The sequence below is a fragment of the Gymnogyps californianus genome, chromosome 3 (genome assembly GCF_018139145.2).
Source record: "Gymnogyps californianus isolate 813 chromosome 3, ASM1813914v2, whole genome shotgun sequence".
Lineage (NCBI taxonomy): Eukaryota > Metazoa > Chordata > Aves > Accipitriformes > Cathartidae > Gymnogyps > Gymnogyps californianus.
The window spans coordinates 43613293-43631790 of record NC_059473.1 but is presented as its reverse complement, the minus strand read 5'-3'; the positions used below and the strand labels follow the sequence as shown (position 1 = coordinate 43631790).

At 39.9% G+C, this 18498-nt stretch overlaps 1 protein-coding gene across 2 annotated transcripts in view; it reads right to left on the bottom strand.

Moving 5' to 3' along the window:
- Positions 1-16137, bottom strand: part of HEATR1 (HEAT repeat containing 1) — a 39097-nt gene extending 22960 nt beyond the window's left edge. Inside the window, exons 1-18 of one of the 2 annotated variants that reach the window (XM_050895107.1) lie at positions 15992-16137; positions 13765-13981; positions 12683-12824; positions 12054-12155; positions 10985-11125; positions 10227-10438; positions 8828-8961; positions 7884-7992; positions 7422-7532; positions 6852-6969; positions 5544-5651; positions 5042-5137; positions 3939-4027; positions 3429-3640; positions 3031-3152; positions 2324-2521; positions 471-654; positions 56-204 (exon numbers count right to left, since the gene is read on the bottom strand). In XM_050895107.1, the coding sequence (XP_050751064.1) occupies positions 56-204; positions 471-654; positions 2324-2521; positions 3031-3152; positions 3429-3640; positions 3939-4027; positions 5042-5137; positions 5544-5651; positions 6852-6969; positions 7422-7532; positions 7884-7992; positions 8828-8961; positions 10227-10438; positions 10985-11125; positions 12054-12155; positions 12683-12824; positions 13765-13981; positions 15992-16133 (2586 nt within the window). In that variant the 5' untranslated portion in view covers positions 16134-16137. The remainder of the gene's footprint in view (positions 1-55; positions 205-470; positions 655-2323; positions 2522-3030; positions 3153-3428; positions 3641-3938; positions 4028-5041; positions 5138-5543; positions 5652-6851; positions 6970-7421; positions 7533-7883; positions 7993-8827; positions 8962-10226; positions 10439-10984; positions 11126-12053; positions 12156-12682; positions 12825-13764; positions 13982-15991) is intronic. The other variant, XM_050895108.1, reaches the window with a different exon arrangement.
- Between the last annotated feature and the right edge of the window lie 2361 nt (positions 16138-18498).

Here is an 18498-nt window from a genome sequence, read left to right as displayed (position 1 = left end):
AACTGCATAATAGTTGATGACTAATAATTCAGAGCAACAAATGCAAAAATAATACCTTGAGTAAGAGATTCATCAATGCTCTGTACTGAACAGCATTGTTTCCCTCACTAGCTCCACAGACAAGTAGGTCAAATAGCCCCAAAAGGAGGTGCAGGTAGTCTTGGCTATCTTGATTCAGAGATTCAGGATTCCACCAAGTTTCCTCTAAAAAATACAGGTTATAAATAAGACACAGTGGATGCATCTGAACACCTTCAGAAACCAAGAGAAAACAGACATCTCTACTTAAAAGAAGACAATACATTTGGCTGATTTCGTGTTCAGAAGCAAGTAATCTTTACAGATCTCAACAACAAAGGAAGAAGGTTAGGGAGGCAAGGCTTGTTTCCAACAAATTCTGAAGACAAAAAATATTAACCTTCCTTTTTCACCTCACTGATATAAAAGAGAGTTGAAACCTTAACACCTACCTTTTGAAAAGGACAAAGGAGGTTTTAGGCCATTAATGAAGTTTTTCAATAAGAACAGGAACATAGCTGACTCCTCTGCATGAGCAGTCTGATCATTATTGAGCTTTTCTATATATGCAGTTAACAAGTCCTTAGGCACCAAAGTTTCCTCTATTGTTTCAACAGACCAATTTAGGGGAGTTTCCTGTGAATGAAAATTCATTTTAATGTATACTATCACAACTTCATGCAACAGAAGACAGAAATTTAGCACTAAAATTCAGCAATATTTAATTTCCAACCTCAAAAGAGGTATCCTTATGAACTGAATTACATTTCTGATTTTACATTTAAACTTGCATCTGCAGTTTTAAAACCTATGCCAGCTCTTACTACCATAATTAACAGTGTACATAAGTGAGGTAACAGAACAGTAAAATACCAATCTCTCTAAAAAATCTCTTCAAAGGGATTAGGAGTTACTCACAGCATTTTGTGGACATTAAATTTAATCCTTTCATCTAGCTCTGTTCCAGCAACATAATCCTTATCTTTCAGATATTTGTATATATAAAAACTCTTTAATGGAATAATCTGAGGTCAGAATAACTAATTACCATGTATTGCTATGTGTGTGTGTGAGGGGGTGCACACACAGAAACACAGCCCTGCTCACATGGGTTTCTTACACACGAAAAAGAGAACAAACTGTTTCAACAACAAAATAAATCAAGAAAACCCCAATGGGAAATATGCGTAAAAATAAAGCAAAAAAAGAGGTAGCAGAAAGATGCAGAAATACTCTTTCTGAACATTGTTCCTGCCCTTCTGATGGCTCCTCCTTCCGCCTCCACGTTACCCCCCAACAAGTATCAATACAACTGCTTATGGAGCTGCACAATAAACCAAAACCCAACAAATTCAGGGACAACACTTTCAATATTGTTGCAAGGACTTGCTTGAGGCTGCAATTCATAGAATGATAGAATCATAGAATGGTTTGGGTTGGAAGCGATCTTCAAAGATCATCTAGTCCAACCCCCCTGCCATGGGCAGGGACATCCTTCACTAGATCAGGTTGCTCAAAGCCCCATTCAACCTGGCCTTGAACACTTCCAGGGATGGGGCATCCACAACTTCTATGGGCAACCTGTTCCAGTGCCTCACCACCCTCATAGTAAAGAATTTCTTCCTTATATCAAAGCTAAATCTACCCTCTTTTAGTTTAAAACCATTGGCCCTTGTCCTATCACTACAGGCCCTGGCAAAAAGTCCCTCTCCATATTTCCTATATGCCCCCTGTAAGTATTGGAAGGCTGCAGTAAGGTCTCCCTGGAGCCTTCTCTTTTCCAGGCTGAACAACCCCAACTCAGCCTTTCTTCATAGGAGAGGTGTTCCAGCTCTCTTGACCATTTTCATGGTCCTCCTCTGGAACTGTTCTTAGCATAAGCTCTTTTTCATACTCAACTGCATTTCCTTCTTTCCCCTATTGAACAAGCCAGCAAAACCTTTACTCAATGACTAAAACCCCTGATATTCCTAAGCCAAACAATGACATCACAGGGTAGCTGGCAGAAACGCCCCAAACTTTGTGCCAAGCCCACAGCACTGAAACACTGAATTAGTTGGTGAGATACTAGCCTAAAGCTCTGGAGTTCTTAATTTTTCAACGCATACTCACTAGAGTGGTAAAATGTAAGAGCAGTTCTTAATGGCAGCTTCTAGTACTGCTGCCAAGGGTGTGTTTTTGCTCTGAAAAGAAATGAAGGCGAGATTTTCAGTCCTTCTCAAGGTTTCTGAACTTCTTGTTCTCCAATAAAAAAAGATTTCTCCATTACAAAGAAAATGCCCTCTCCAAACTGTTTACGTCTTACCTCTGCAGGATCACAAGCTCTGAGATTTTTTATTTTTTTATCCAAGAAACCGAAGACTCTGATAGCCACTGAAAAATAACTTTCCTTCATCTGTGTATTGCAGCAGCACTGAACAAGCACTGAACCAATTATATGAGTAGTTACTTTCTGTCTCACACTGTCAGATTCCGTTTCAGCAACGAGTATCAGATCATCCACCTTAGAAAAGGGAGTGGAGGAAAAACAACAACAAAAAGTCTGTAAGACAGTAGAACTTCACTATGACTTTACACCATTTTTCATTTGCATGTCCAATTAAATCCTTGTTACCTTCTATCATCAGTAACAAGTTACTGTCTGCTGTAATGGTACTCTTTGGAACCTGGGAATGCACAAATATCTGCTTCTACGAACTACCCACAGGTGCACTTGTTTATTCTCTAGAATTTTTTTCAGGAAACTAAAAATTCTTGGAATTTAGTTACACTAATCATCTGTCCAAATAGGTTAATAGCTTCGCTTCTTCTTTTCCTTATGTTAAGGTAGAAATCTGTTTTATCTAGATTGTATTGGGGTTTGTTATTCAATATATTTGCCTAGCAGCTTGATGATAGCAGACTAATGCTAAGAAGAGCACATACAAAGTTCTTCTATATCACGTTTATTCTACTACAGTGACCACCTGGAAAGTAAAATCTCTTAAGCTTAGGGTAACATGGTACACATACCATTTGCAATAGTAAGGAAGGGTCCCCTGAAGTCATGTTTTTAGAAAACAGCAGAATCATTTTCTTGTTGGCCATTCCAATCAACTCTGCAGACTTGCTAGATTTAATTGCCTCTTCAAGAGCTATTCCAAGGAAAAAAATAATAATCAGACAATCTAGGTATACAAATCACATATTAAAACACTGGTGGCTCAATAATATTTAGAAACAGTCAGAAACATACTAGACAATTTCTTCATCTTTTCAAAGGGTTTTTTCAAGAAATCATTCACAGTCACAGCATGATAGCTTGTTAATGACAGCCAGTCTCTTTCAATAAGTGTTTAGGTTCAATAAGGATGACGTCCTAAATTGTCACAATTTGTCTTTTACCAAATTAGTTAGGATTAACACTTTACCTTCTGGCCAACCTTTCAGTAAAGGGTGTAAGGAGCAGAGATCAGATTCTGACAGACAAATGGCCATTTTCCAATCTGAAGATTTTGAGTTTGCATTAGTGATTACCATAAAAGGTAACAACTGCATTACTGCTTCATCTAGTAGTTCTTTTTTCTCTTTCAAAATTTCCTCTTTGACTAAAATTTTTATTGCTCGCTCCAGGACCTTGTACCTAAAAGAGAACAAGTCATGTTGAAAACCCATTGCTCAATCATACCAGCAATATTTCTTTGATTTGTTCTCCATTTTCCATGGCCATTTTCTGAATCCAAATAGCAGTGAGAACAAATAAGGAATTCATGGGAAATGGTATGCAAATAATTGAACATTTCTCCTGTAACTCAGCATAGATATAGCATAACAAAAAGTATTTGAAGTGAAAAACAGTTTTTAAAGTATTCTTTAGAGTTACTTTTTAAAAGTTTAATTTATACAGAAAGAATGCAGACTGAAAAAAGGCACAAACATACCACTTTCCATCCTTTGAAAGATCAGCTCTCTGGAAGATGTTCAAAAGACTTGATACTACGACTTCTGGATTGACTTGTTTCCTGAAAATCTGAAAAGTAATCAAGAAAAAGAAATGAAAGTATAATAAAATACAAAATAATTTACCATATCATAATGGAAAATGCATCTGCTACACCAAGTGGATACAGGGGTCAAACATCACTAATTGCATTCCTATCGATGATCATGTAATAAAAATATTATCAGGGTAAACAAGTTATAAGGCTGCCCAGTATGCCCTATTGATATGCTAAAGTATGGAGAATTTATCGAATGCAGAAATGTTTGGTAAAATTGATAAACAATAAGCAAAACACTTTATAATTAAATAAGAATTGCTTTTACTTTACATAGCATCTGTATGACAAAAATGTAAGGCACATTTACAAAAGATACTAAAGTTTAAAGAAGCACTCACGTGCTTCTATTCCTATTTTTTAGTGACTGAGAATGAATGAACACACAACACCAATTATACTACTGCTAATAATATTCTCCACTACTACTAGCAGAAGCAATAAAGAAAGATTGTTACTCTAGCTGGAAACAATCGGTACAATGCATACCAGAGTCCTATCCAGTAAACCTGAGCTGGAGTTTAGGACTTTGCCACTATCAACTGACCAAATGACTCTCATATGGAAAAACTCAACTGAGTTCTTCTCACTAGCATAATGACTTGTCACTGCACCATTTTCCATCCAAAAGGCAGATAACATGGCTTGCGTTTTTATAGAAAAATGTACAGGATAAGCAGGAAGCACACTTCAAATAATAATCAAAGATTAAAATATGCTTTAGTAGCTACATAAAAAACCATCAATAAATTCAGGTTAACTGCAAACATTTTGGGAAAGATCAGGAAGCAGAAATCTGGGGAGGAATTGTGAGGCAGTAAACAACACAAGCCTCCTAAATTTGTGCTGCTTCATCCCGTTAAAGGACAAAAGCCATACACTACAGACATGAGTAGAAGAAAGACAATTACAAGGAATACATTCCAGACACACATATTCAAGACCAGCTAAAATCTCACCTGACATATCAAAAGATACACACTTACCTCCAAAGAACTGAGAGCAGACATTACAACATCTCTGTTGTCATCCTTGAGCCGACCAAAAATTGCTTCTTCTATGAAAGACTGATCAAAGCCTTCCTGAAAAAATGAAGGAAAAAAAAGAGCCAAAGGAAAAAAAAAGTCATTTGCTGGTAGCACAATTTACAGGCTTTTAATGAAATATCTGAATCCTAGTACAATAAAAGCAGTAATATCATCTAAATTAAACCTCACAGGCAGACTAAATTTCAACAACAAAAGAAAGAAAACCAGAAGTATCCATTAACTTAGCTTTTATCTTAGACTACAAGCAGCTTAATAAACAAGAACTACATCCAGACTCCAGAATACGGGAAGCTTACTGAAAACACCATGAAAAACAGTGAGGATGACATATGAATAGTTTAATGTACCACTCATCTTCCACTGATATGTCTGGCAAACAGCTTTTTGAAGATATTATATGTTAAGTCAGTTCTGTAAGTGAGAGATTCATGACACAAACCTTTGATGTTTCAATAACATCTTTCAAATGCTGAAGAGCCAGGACCCGCACAGCTGGCTGAGGATGATTCAAACTAAGCAGAAGGGAGGTATCAGAGTCTTCCAGAAACTGAAATACAGATTTCAGAGTGACTTACTGCATGTTTGAAATACTTTAAGTATATATAAGGATAATGGGAGAAATTCTTTCAGCAATTTTTTGTACTAGAAGAAAACCTGTATAATTCAGACCCAAAAAGCGCCAATTACAGAACAACGATGTTGTATAACTGTTTCAAATTTGGTCTTCTTCACTTTGGCGGACAGTTTTTGGAATATAGCTTGAAAAGTACAGTAAGCCACAGACACCTTTCTGTCCTAGAAAAGCACTACACTTATCTAAGGATTCTGAGAAAGCTCTAGTGACAATGTCAGTGTGACAGAGCACAGATAGAAACTGTTAAAAAGGCATCCCTGCCAGTCTAATTGCGTGCACTTATCTCAGGAACCTTAAAATCTAGAAGAGAGTCACATGCCTTTGTTCTGCATGCCTTGTTTTTCTGTTAATCCACTTGTTATTCAGTCACAGAATCTGTACCTTTGTTAAATCAGTACAAAATTATATGAAGCACTTCTTTATGTAGGTTATCATCTTCTTCTAAGTGCTTCAGTCTTTTGATCGTTGCAAACAACAGCCATAATACTAACTACCTTTTAATAATAAATTGCTTGGACAGATCTCTTGGACTCATGGTTATTCTGTGTTAGGCTGAATTTCAATTGCTATTCAGAAATGGCACAGGAAGAACTCTGTAGTCACTCTATTCTTCCATGTTACTGACTGTAAACACTCATAAAATCAATGCAACAAAAAAGATCGAGCCACCTTCTCTCAAGAGCGATAAAGTTCTTTGTCAACTTTCCCAAAACAGACTCTTCTGACACTGACAAAATCTTTAAGTAAGATGAGGCCTTGCTGGGCACCACCATGTTTTCACTATCAACCACTACAGTATATGTAGTGGCCATGTTCCTAAGGAAAAAAATTACTGATAGCAATCAGGGCAAGTGGAAATGTATAAATTTTAACCATGAAAAAAAGCTCACACTCATGACTGTTCATCATAGCTTTTGATTTCATCACAGTTTTGATCAAGCCCTGCCCCCCCCATCACATTTAAGTTGGTTGGTTGTTTGGGGGTTTTTTTCGGTGGGAATGGTAGAGATTTTGTTTAGAAAGAGGAAGAGAGAGTAGAACTTTGCCAAAATATCAGCCTTCTGACAGTATAACCAGCTAAGAGCTAGGATCACAAACTGAGCTTCTACTTACCTTGTATTTGCCACAGCTTAATGAAAGAGAAATAAATTGGTGAAAAAGATTTTGGTCAGCCTCATCTGTGCAATCTTCCAGATACTTCTCCAACACAGAGTCTAAGGCTTTAGGATACCTGCCAACAGACAAACCCCCCAACATTTTCCACAGAGCACTACAGAAGAACATATATTTACTAGAGAAATACAGAGAAATACAAGGAAGCTGAATGCACACGCACTCATCTGAACCAGCTATTTTAAGTAGCTTTGCAAAGGCAATCAACCATTATGTCTTTACACAGATGAACAGTATGCAGACCACTAGGATAAATAATGAGCAGAAAAGGTCATGCTACACAGCAAACAGCTGTACAAAGCCAGTAGGTCTGTGTCCATGTACTACAGTGATAACAAAATATGTAAGGATAGATTGGTAAAATAAAATTTGGACAAAGATTAGGAGTCAGTTATTTTTACTGTAATATTTGGGCAAGAATATTGTGCTTACTACACCCAATAAGCCAAGATCATAGTTGACATCACCACTCTACAGATCGTGGGGCTGTCATAGAAAAATGGAACTTACTTTCTCTCAAGAAGTCTGATAAGAGGAAGCATCTTTTGATTGAGTGCAGCCATTTTGGTGGGATTAGATTCAATCTCTGTACCACAGGAGATAAACTCTTCAAGAAACTTGCTAAAATTACAAACAAAAGAAAAAGCCATCATTTTTTGGACAGTACAGTTTTCATTAATGTTATAAAGCACACTGCTAAACAGGTTAGGATTAATATGCATTACTTATTGCAAGTACAGATTTGGTCCTGGCCTGAAGTTTCACTCTGTCCCACAGGTACTCCCACAAGTACTAAAAGCATGGCTTTTCTGGATTACTGAATGTTTCAGTTTCAAAATCCAGGTTTGGAGTTAATTTATGAACTCAGAAAAACATGTTCATGTAATGCTAATGCCATTGTCAGGAATTAGTTGTTATTAAGCCAGAAATGACTGTAGTACTGCAGAAGAAAAATAATCGAAGTTAACTCACGAAGCCAACAGGTGATCTAAATCCTTTTCCAGTGGTATAGTCTGAAGAATAGCTTCAAGATGTCTGATGTAAATCTGATTCTCTGTCTCCTCAGATTCTTCTTGTTCCTCTAAGGACAATGCATTATCATAAAAGATGAACAACAGTTTGAGAATATCGCCCTCATACTGATTGAAGCTAAGACCTTATACAGGCATCATCATCGGCATCATCATCCAGTGAACCAAGCACACAACTTGAAGACCACAACGTTCATTGATCACTAGCACTAACTCTCTGTGAGCTGCTAGCAATGCTTTATACCAATGTCATTAAAATGCCAAAGGCTGTATTGCTACCAATAAATTCAAGTATGCTTTGGAACGTTCCAGACCTGCTACCACAACCTGTGCCGGCAACTCCCTCCAGCATTCCCTGGCGTGAATCTGGACCTTTTCAACAAAAGAGCTTTCCCAGTCATGATTCGGCAGTTACAAGTCCACGGTGCAAACAGACTTACTAGTGCAGACACAGGCTACTACTGCATGCCAGTCACTCTTGCTGTCCCAGACTGTTCCCAGGCACATTTAATTCATCAGGTAAACATAGATCTCCACTACTTAAACTACATATGGAGTACATGTAATCTACCTAAAAATGATTTTGCAGTACTACAATACATCTCTAAGAGTCAGAAATTTCATACATCACAATTAAGTTACAGCTGAAATACTGCAAATCAACATCTAAATGAAAGCAATATAGATAAAACAATGCCTAAAATATCCTCCTTTGTAGGGCCTGGAAAAACAAAAAGCAACACACACACAAAAGCTCGATCAGGTCTTCACATGTATTGGTGCAGTTTTAATGGCAGACGCAACTAAAATTACACAGCTACGACATTAACCACAGCCATCTGTCCTTAAGACTCAACAAAATTGTAAAAATGTATGCTAACTTACCCATACCACTTTTCATGACAGTGCAAACAAGGTGAGGCAACAGGTAACGCAGAAGAGGAGAGATATCATAGCCTGCTGAAAGGCCTTGCAAAAGTGTTACCAGTTCTGGGGTTTTGCACAGATAGTTAAACGGCCTGCACAATGGAACAGGGAAATAAAAAAAAAAAAAAATGTATGCTCATCTGCGTTACTAACACTTTCAAATCATGCAGACTTCCTAAGGATTCAATTTTCAGCATCAGGTAACAGCCTCATTGTAAACAAATGCTGAAAAGATTCAAAGGGTTTCACTTCCTTATTGCTAGAGGTTTACTGGCGCATTTAATATCCAAGAAGAAAACAGGGTACTGCCAGTCATGTTGAGCACAGCTGCTGCAATAGCACAGCAAACATACCTATGTTTTTGAGAAGTTGGTAGTACAAGAAAAAATACTCGTATGGATTGCATGAAGAGATATCCTCACATTGCAAGGAGCATATCTATTACCCAGCAGCCGCAAAAGGAAGAGAGGAGAAATAATAGCTCAATGACAGGAGATCCTAAAAGAGAGTGGAAGCAATTTCCCTTCCTGCTAATAAAAAGTTTCTCTCATCTTGTCTCCTTTAACAGCCACCTGGCTGGATACTGCATAATGCATCAAGCATGCCTCTCCTTAGTTTCCCCACACCTTAGCTTTTAACCCATTTTCCTCTTCTATGACTGTGCTCGAGTATCTGGAAGGTAATCACTGCACTTAGCCCAGCAAAGATTTATTCTATGGGAATACCCACGCTAACCTCTCTGCCAGCAAGCAAACTCCCTGTAGCATGCAGGACTTCTATCACCGTGTTCAACTGCACGTTAACAGCACTAGCTAACTGTATCAGGGCAGGGCAGACAGATCGATGGGACTGAAATACTACATGTACTTCCAGAAGAACACCTGACTTGTGGGACCAAAGAAGTGGTGGTATAGAAGCACTTACACTTCAGGTGTCAAACTATATGAATTCAAAGCCCTTCCATTGAAGGGACAGAACTTCTTTTTTCCAAGCTATTCAAATAACCTCAAATTTGCACTACCATTATTATGCTGGCTTCTTTTCCAGGATTCCCACTTTCAAAAAAACCTCTTACTGGCCAGGTTCAGTTTTGCACATTGACAGCAATCCTTTACTGAGGGAAGTGGCAGGAGAGGGACCAAAAGATGACAGACTTGCACCACTGAGACTCCTTAGCTGTAGCAAGCATACAAATTTTCAAAGTAAGCCAAAGAAACTTCCAAGCCCTTTGAAATGTCAACTACCAAAATTTCTGATAGGAAAGTATCCCTTTAATGACGAGGATAAAAAAATTCAAATTATCAAAGTACAGTCTGAGCTTTTAAAAAGTGGGAAAACTCAATTCATGTAGACTTACTTTTTCCCAAGTTTGTCTCCTTTCTGAGTTTGCAGAAGTAGGTTCAAGCATGCCACCCCGTCCCTGACTAATGAGGGCACTTTAGATAATGTCTTGCTTATCTGTAACATCAAGGAATGCACCAAGGAAGTCTCCACTGTCACTTTTACTGTGATCTGGCAGATTATCATGTATGTTGCAGCTCTGTAATCCTGTATAGAGGATTTCAAGCCCTAGGAAAAGAGACAAACGTGGATTTTTAACACACACAAATTAAAAAAAGAGCACCTTAACATAAAAATCATTTTCATTATGACATCCATGGAATCACATTACCTTCTTCTCCATGTGTTAACTTTCAAGGGATCTATAAACTCAACTTTCAAGAAGAAAAAGCTATCACACAGGGTGCACACATAGAGGAGATACATTCATTAATAGAGCAACAATCCTGGAGGAAAGAGGATATTAAAGCAGGCTATCCACCCTGACTCCATTTCCTCGTTGTTTGGCATGATAAGTCTCTAAGGCAAAGAGGTTCATTAAAACTGTGTATCCATTTCTCACAGCTCCAATCCTCATGCAGAGTAGGAAACAGAATTCTTAAAGTGCTCATCTGAGGTGTGAAAAAACATTACTATTCATGGACCTGCACCTGCATGATGTTTCAAAGCAGGCTAAGAGTGGTATGATGTATGTCACATAGAATGTCCCTCTTAAACGTTATAGGGCACACAGCACATTTCATCACACAGGAAGGAAAACAAAGCTTCATGTACCTTTTGGATGTAAGGGAGCAGCATAGAGACTATAGTGTCTGTTATCTTCTCTGCAGCTCCAAGAGCTGATACAATGGTGGAGGCATAAAACACAAGAAGAACTCTCAATTGAGCTGAGCTGCCAGGACACTCTGAAAAGACCTGGATCACAGGAAAATCAGTTGTTCAGACATCAGGAAAAGTGGAAACGCACATACAGCTTCCCCCCAAACCAGCAAAATCTCAGAACTCCAGCATGTAAGCTCTACCAGCTCCTGCTGGCACAACTTAAGTCATCACCTCCTCCTAGCAGTAACCCTCACCAGAGGTTACCGCTCCCCCTTGCAGACAAGGTAGAAGGAAATGGTGCTATTCCTCAGCTACTGTAGTTTATCATAATAAGGTAATCTAAATCACTTGTGATTTTGGTGTAATGCTCAAGACTGAGAACTGGACAGCCAAGAAGCTGACTGGTATATGTTTAACACCCCCTACTACATCTGTGAACAAACCCTGTTATTGTGTGTGCTTTGCTTAGTTTGACAGTACATGCATTCTAGTTCTCTAAACAATTGGAACTGTCGTACGTCTTACCCTTCTGAGACTATAAAACTAGTTCTCTATTTGACATTAACTGAAGAAAAAAAAAATCCGCTCACCTTCTAACATTCTCAGTTTTAAGTTCTCATTAATATTTGAAGATGTACGTTTAAAACACCCAGGACAACCCCCAAAAGAGATACCCAAATTCAAAGCACAGTTCCAAACTAATAGCAGGAATGACTGTATAAAAGAAATAAGACAATGAAGTACTTGAAGCAATACAGTATCTTTAAGTAACACAGTATTGCCAAATTGTTTTGTCATGGCTCATTGGTTCTCCGCCACTTCCTTACAAGAATTTCTGATAGACTGTCATCTATACAAATAATAAGAAAAGAAATTTGCATATTGTTTACTAATAAATGAGTCGTTTTACTACTTGATATGTAGTTCAAAATATTAGTAAATAGCATAATACTACACAAATACAAAGATGGGGAAAACCAAGTGACAACAAACAAATAATGTTCTAGAAAAAATGAACAACCTTCACAGATTTTGCCACCAGCCTGCAGATGAAATCCATGAAATCCAGGTCTTTGTAGCAGTGTGTAATGACAGTACCCCTTGCCAGAGGGACTCCAGGTTTCTTTACATGGTGGAAAAAGTAAAATTAGAACACTCAAGGGTAAAGTGAAGCACCCAAAGTAAAAATTAATATAATCTGTAAATTAATCCTACCGATCAGTTAACACCATTTAAATCGAAATAAGTAATGGAAACCCACACACCTCTCTGGAATTGTTTGTATCTACATTAAGACAGATGATGAAGAGCATTACATATCATCTATATTCAAATAAACATATATTTTAGTAATCGACATATCTTCCTAGCAGCAGCAAATACTTGCACCTTAAAAGCATACTTTAACTTTTCCAAAACAAAGAGTAATTACAATCAAAGCTTTTTATAATTAGCTTTATATTTCAAGAAAGATAGCAGAAACAACAGGTGGGCATCCAGGCTCCATCCCTGCAATTAAATCTTTCAGTACAGTTCTACAACTAACCACATGAACAGGTGGACCATATTCATTAACCTAGTAACAGAGTCAAGATATTATTAATAAAGTCCCTCATGTTTCTCCCAACTTGCATCTGTTAAATACTTTACCCTTATTGGATCCATCCAATGCCATTTATGAGTTGGGCTTTTTATATTTAAAAGTTGAATAACTCTCACAAATAGTTTAGTCTCGTGATATGGCAGAACACAACCAATCAAACTATCTTGATTGTAGAGATGGATGTGAAACCTAAGGAAAAAACATATATATACAGTTAAAAATTATGTGGAAGTCCAAAAAAAAGACCCAGCCACGTTCTTCTCAGACCACCTGGTTTACTCGCTTTTAAGCAAGACGAGAGATGATGGTCATACTGAATCAGACATTTGGTCCACCTACAGTCCAGAATCCCAAGGTGGCCACTAGCCTGTATGTGCTAGAGAAGAGAAACAGTGCTAGCAATTTTTTTGCTCACTCTCAATAATTTTAGGTCCCTACAGGGCTTAAGATGACCTTAGTTTCTTCTTCATAGATTTCAATATTAAACCAGACATTACAATAATCTAGTATGAATTTCAGTATAATACATATATTAAAAAATTGTGATTCAAAGGTTGTATCAACAAAATCGCCCACTCTTTCATGACGTGAAATATTACACTTTCTGCATCTGGATAGGTTAATTTATATAAATAACTACAACATCACTTCATAAAATACTTCTGGTTTTTTTTCTTCACACCTTCCTACATAACCTTGAAATAAGAATACTTAGCTCATGTTGTAATACAAGGGCATGCTATTCATGGTGCACAGTTAATATTGAAAATCAGCTATTTTACACAGCCCATTTCTAAAAGCATATTACATAAATGCCTCTCTAGGTCCTCTGTAACATGGCTAGAGCTGGGCAAATCTGGTGAAAGCCAGGCAAGGGAAGAATTGCTTTTATATAGAATACCATGACAGATCAAAATTTTCACAGGAATTTATCAAAAGACAAAAATCTAATTGCAAAGAAGAACATCTGGCCCCATAAAGACTAAGCTCAAATGGATATTTTTAACATTTTAACCTCTATTTTCAGAAAACTAAAGTAATATTATGAAAAATTTTTCTCATCGGGGAAAAAAAATCTGGCATTTCTAGTAGCCTTATCTATTGACATGTAGGATCTTCAGTGGATTACCTGTGAATCAGCCATTCAAGGCACTTCTGGGCTGGCTTAAGCATAAAGTAAGGGGACAGATGAATCAGGAACAATGAAATATTCTTATTCAGCTGCTGATTTACTGCTTTAGACTGAACACTGCGTTCCAGGCCTTTGGACGTGGAACTAAACAAACTGGACTGGAACACTTCAAATGAAGGATCAATCCCCATCAGCTCTTCTAAGCCAGTGCATCCTGTGGAAAAAAATGGAAGAATGCTTTAAATGCAACAGTTTTATTCACCAGTCCTACCCACCTACCTCCTCACTGGCATACCCAACTTCTTCGCTATACAGGTATACGTCATCCTCACTAAGCAAACCAAACCAAACAGTAAACACGTCTAAGACCAAAACTTTTGCTACACTTAAAAGTATTTCTTAACTGACAAAGAAAAAGAACATGAACAAGTATCAGCAGTGCGCTCTTGTAGCAATGAAGGCCAGCGGCATCCTGGGCTTTATTAGCGAGAGCGTAGCCAGCAGGCTGAGGGAGCTGAACTGTCCCCTCCATTTGTGAGATTGCATCTGGAGTACTGTGTACAATTTTGAGCTCATCAGTAGAAGAAAAACATTGCCATATGGGTGTGAGTCCAGCAGAGGAACATTAAGATGGTCAGGGGACTGGAAAATAACATACAAGGAAAAGGAGGAACGAGGTTTGTTCAGCCTGGAGAAGAGAGCGTCAAAAGGAAATCTTCCTGCCATCTGCAACTACTTAATGGGATATAGTGTAGGTTGTCAAGAAGATGAAGCCAGACTCTTCTCAGAGATGTGCAATGGAAGGATGGGAGGCAACATATGCAAGCTGGAACACAAGAAATTCCAAGACAATGTATGGATTGATTTTTTTTTTTTTAGACACTCAGGTGGTCAAACACAGAATCAGAGGCACAATATTGGATCAGAGGCCATAAAACCTCCATCCTCAAACTCAGCCGAACATAGGCCTGAGCAACCTGTGCTAACTAGCCCTGTGCTCAGTTGGGCTAGTACCAACTGACCTTCAGAGGTCCCTTCCAGCCAAAATTATTCTATGATTTTATACTGATGAAGCAAGCAAAGGTACCTCTTTGAATAAATTCAAATACAATATTCCATGTACACCACTGGAGACGCATTGGAACTATTTCTTTATTTTACACAAGCTTGTAAATATGAATGGCTAAGCACAAAGCAGACAATTTCAGCTGAAATAAAGAAACCAGGCAGCTGGCTGAAATACGGAAGAAATAATTGATTATATGCAGCAGTTCTATAGTAACTATTTAAGAAACTAAAAAATACTCTGTGTTGCATCAAAGACACCCATATCTACAATCTTGTTACTTAAAATCAATATAGGATATCAATCTTTCTGGTTTTAGAAAACAGCTTTCTTATTCAAGAAGTATCACATTCCTGGGTAAAGTTCTATACAAAAATGGAAAGAGATAAGCACAAAGGATTTGAAGTGTGCCAACATAGCAATGGCTTCTCCCACTTTACATTATTTGTGGCCATAATGTTACCAAAGAGCAGGGCATCAGCATGTTTTCACAAAATCACAGAATTCAGGTTGGAAGGGACCTTGGGAGATCTCTAGTCCAAGGCCCTGCTCAAAGCAGGGTTAGCCCTGAAATCAGACCAGGTTGCTCAGGGCATTATTCAGGTGGGGTTTTCAAAAGGATGGAGAGTTACAACCTCCCTGGACAACCTGTTCAACTGCTTGATTGTCCTCATGGTGAAAAAGTTTTTCCTTATATCCAGTTTGAACCTCTATTGTTTCAACTTATGCCCATTGTCTCCTGTCCTCCAGCCATGCATTCCTCTGGACAGCCTGACCCATCATCTTGAAACCTCCTCATAGGTATTGACAGGCTCCTATTAGACCCCTCAAAGCCTTCTCATCTCCAGACTGAATGAGACCAGAGACGTTCCTCCAACCAGCCTCCCCTTACAGGGCAAATTCTCCAGCCCTTGACCACCCTGGGGCCCCCAACTCTTGCCAATCACCTTACCCTTCACGTGCCCAGAAATGTGGTCCAAGAGGACCTGCTCCATGATTTTCGCATGGACTGGAGTGATGCTGACTAGCCTGCAGTTTCTTGAATTATCCTTTTGGCCTTTTTTGAATATGGGTTTGCCTTTCCCATCTATCTTTCTCCAGCTGTTTTTCTCGATAGATGATTTTTAGAATCACTGGCCTCTAAACAGCTGAACTCACCGATTGCAAAAAACGTGTCCCTGTCAATACTAGCAGCTTCCTTGCAACTGAACAGCAGTGATGCTACTTCGCTGCGGTTTAGGAGGCTGGGATCATTCTGGGGAAGCGCCAGCCGCTTCAGCTGCTCCGCCAGGGACGTCATAGCTTCGTGCTGCGAGGGAAGGAGCCTCCAAAGAAACCTAATGAAAGAAAACCAAAGCAGGCCCGCGGATAAAGCAGCTGCACGGAGACATGCCGTCTCTCTCCCCCCCCGCCCCGCTCCCCGTGCAGGCCCCGCTGCCAGCTGCCCCTCGGGGGTGCACACACGTAGGGATGCGCCGGGCCCAGCCAAGCCGGGGAAGAAGCGGGACCGCGGCAGGCGGTGACACGCCCCGCAGCGACACGTATCCCGGTCCCGGTCCCGGTCCCGGTCCCGGTCCCCGACACCGACCTGGCTCCGCGCCGCTCCCTGCCGGGCCCCACGTGGGCTGCGCGCGCCGCTAACCCGGAAGCAGCGGCTCCAGCGGAACGGGAAGCTCCCGCCCCCGCCCGGTAGGGAGCCGCCCCTCCCCCCGCCCCGCCCCGGGGCTGCGGGCAGGGGCTCCACTGAGCATGCGCCACCTCTAGGCGTGGCGGTGCTGCCGCGTGGCGGGTCTGCGCGAGGGTGGTGGCCGTTGTGGCCGTTGTCGGTGGTTTCGCGCATCCGGGCGGGCGGTTCGGAGCTCAGCCTCCGTGTGGAGGCGTCGTGCAGGTGCGGGGCGGGGGCCAGCCTGCCTGTGTGGGAGAAGCAGCCGGTCCAGGCGACCAGTCGAGGTGTGAAGGCGTGCAGCGCCGGCGGATAGATGGGGAAGCCTCAGTGAGCTGTCTGTGGCAAGGCGTGCTGCCGGCTTTGTGCTGAGCCCAGCAAGGCAACAGCTTGGCCTGTGGGTGGGGATCCACTAAACAGGTATTCCTTTTTCTCATCGGGGAAAAAAAATCTGGTATTTCTAGTAGCCTTATCTATTGACATGTAGGTTCTTCAGTGGATTACCTGTGAATCAGCCATTCAAGTCAGTGTGTCTTAATAATAAGGGTGCGCACAACTGGAGTTGTTCCACCTTAGGATTTTTCCCTATCTGGAATGAGTGATGCTAGGGGAAGTGCAGAACTCCCATGAGCAAAAGGTCTTGAAAGCTACTGTAGTGTGTATGGGCTAGATCCCAGCTGCAGAACCACAGAACTATGTAGGTTGGAAGAGTCCTCTGAAAGTCGCCTGATCTAGCCCCAGAGCAGGGCCAGCTTAGAGCAAGTTGCTCAGAGTTTTGTCCAGTTGCGTTTGGAGTATCTCCAAGGATGGAAATTCCACAGCTTCACTGAGCCTCTCATCCAAGGTTTGGTTACCCTCAGATTAAAAGGAAATTCCTAATATTAAAAACCATGATGTGTCCCACCAGTTTGCATTCAAGGCTGCAGGGTTCTGCACCTGCAAGTTGGTGCACAAAGCCAGAAGGGAACATGGCTTGTGACAAACCAGGAGAAGCCTGGAAAAAAAAGCAGAAATAAAACTGATTTCAGTTGATGTCAGCGGATGGACAAAATGATGCCAAATATAACAATTCCAGCACCAGATCTGTAAAATTATTTCCATATATTGTTGAGAAGCTGTATAGCTATGGCAGAAATAACAAATTTGTTCGCATAGTAAAGCTGCCTTATTTGGCAATCATTTAGCATACAGTAGGAAATACAAAAAGCTGATAAAAGTTTAGGGTTGCAGAGAATTGTTTAAATACTTAATTTTATCCATTAGGAGTATCCACTGATTTCAACAAGACTCTTTGCTTGTGTTAAGTTAAACATTTGTAGGAGTGGGCGCAGAGAGAGGAAATGAAGCTGGATGTCTGACTTTGTGCCTGATTATATTTACTGGTGCCTTGTCAGAGAGCATGAATTAACTATATATCGTGTTACTTCTGACATGGTATTATCTGGAGGTAATGACAGCAATTGCTGAGCTGTCAAGGGTTGCTACCACTGCAGTTATAGCAGTGTTAAGGTGTTTGGAGGATTTTACTGATTTAACGGGATTGCAATTATTTTTCTGATTGTTCTAACACTGAGATTCTGATCATCTAGCAAATGAGCTGGCTAGGGGTGGTGCAAACCAAGAGGCCAGTTTATTGCACTTTTTCACATTCCCTGTGGCTTCTGTGCATCTTTTTCCTTTATGAAGCCTTCATGTGACCTTATTTTTAGCATAGTTTAAACCTGCATAAATATGCATGTTTCCATGTCTAAAAATACCAAACATTAAAATATGTAGACTTTGCAAAGGACGGAAAGCTGTTTCTAAAAAAGAAAGCTAGTCATTTTTTAGCAATGTGGTTCATTATTTGAATACTCTAGTCAGAAAGATAAATTAGAAGTTGTAAATGCTGAAATGTGTTCAGGTTTTCTAGTACTCCTATCCCACTCTATTCTTTCCCGTGGAGAGCTGCAAGACAGAGGTTTTATACCTTTGTGCTTTCTGTTCCATCCTTGTTTGGTTT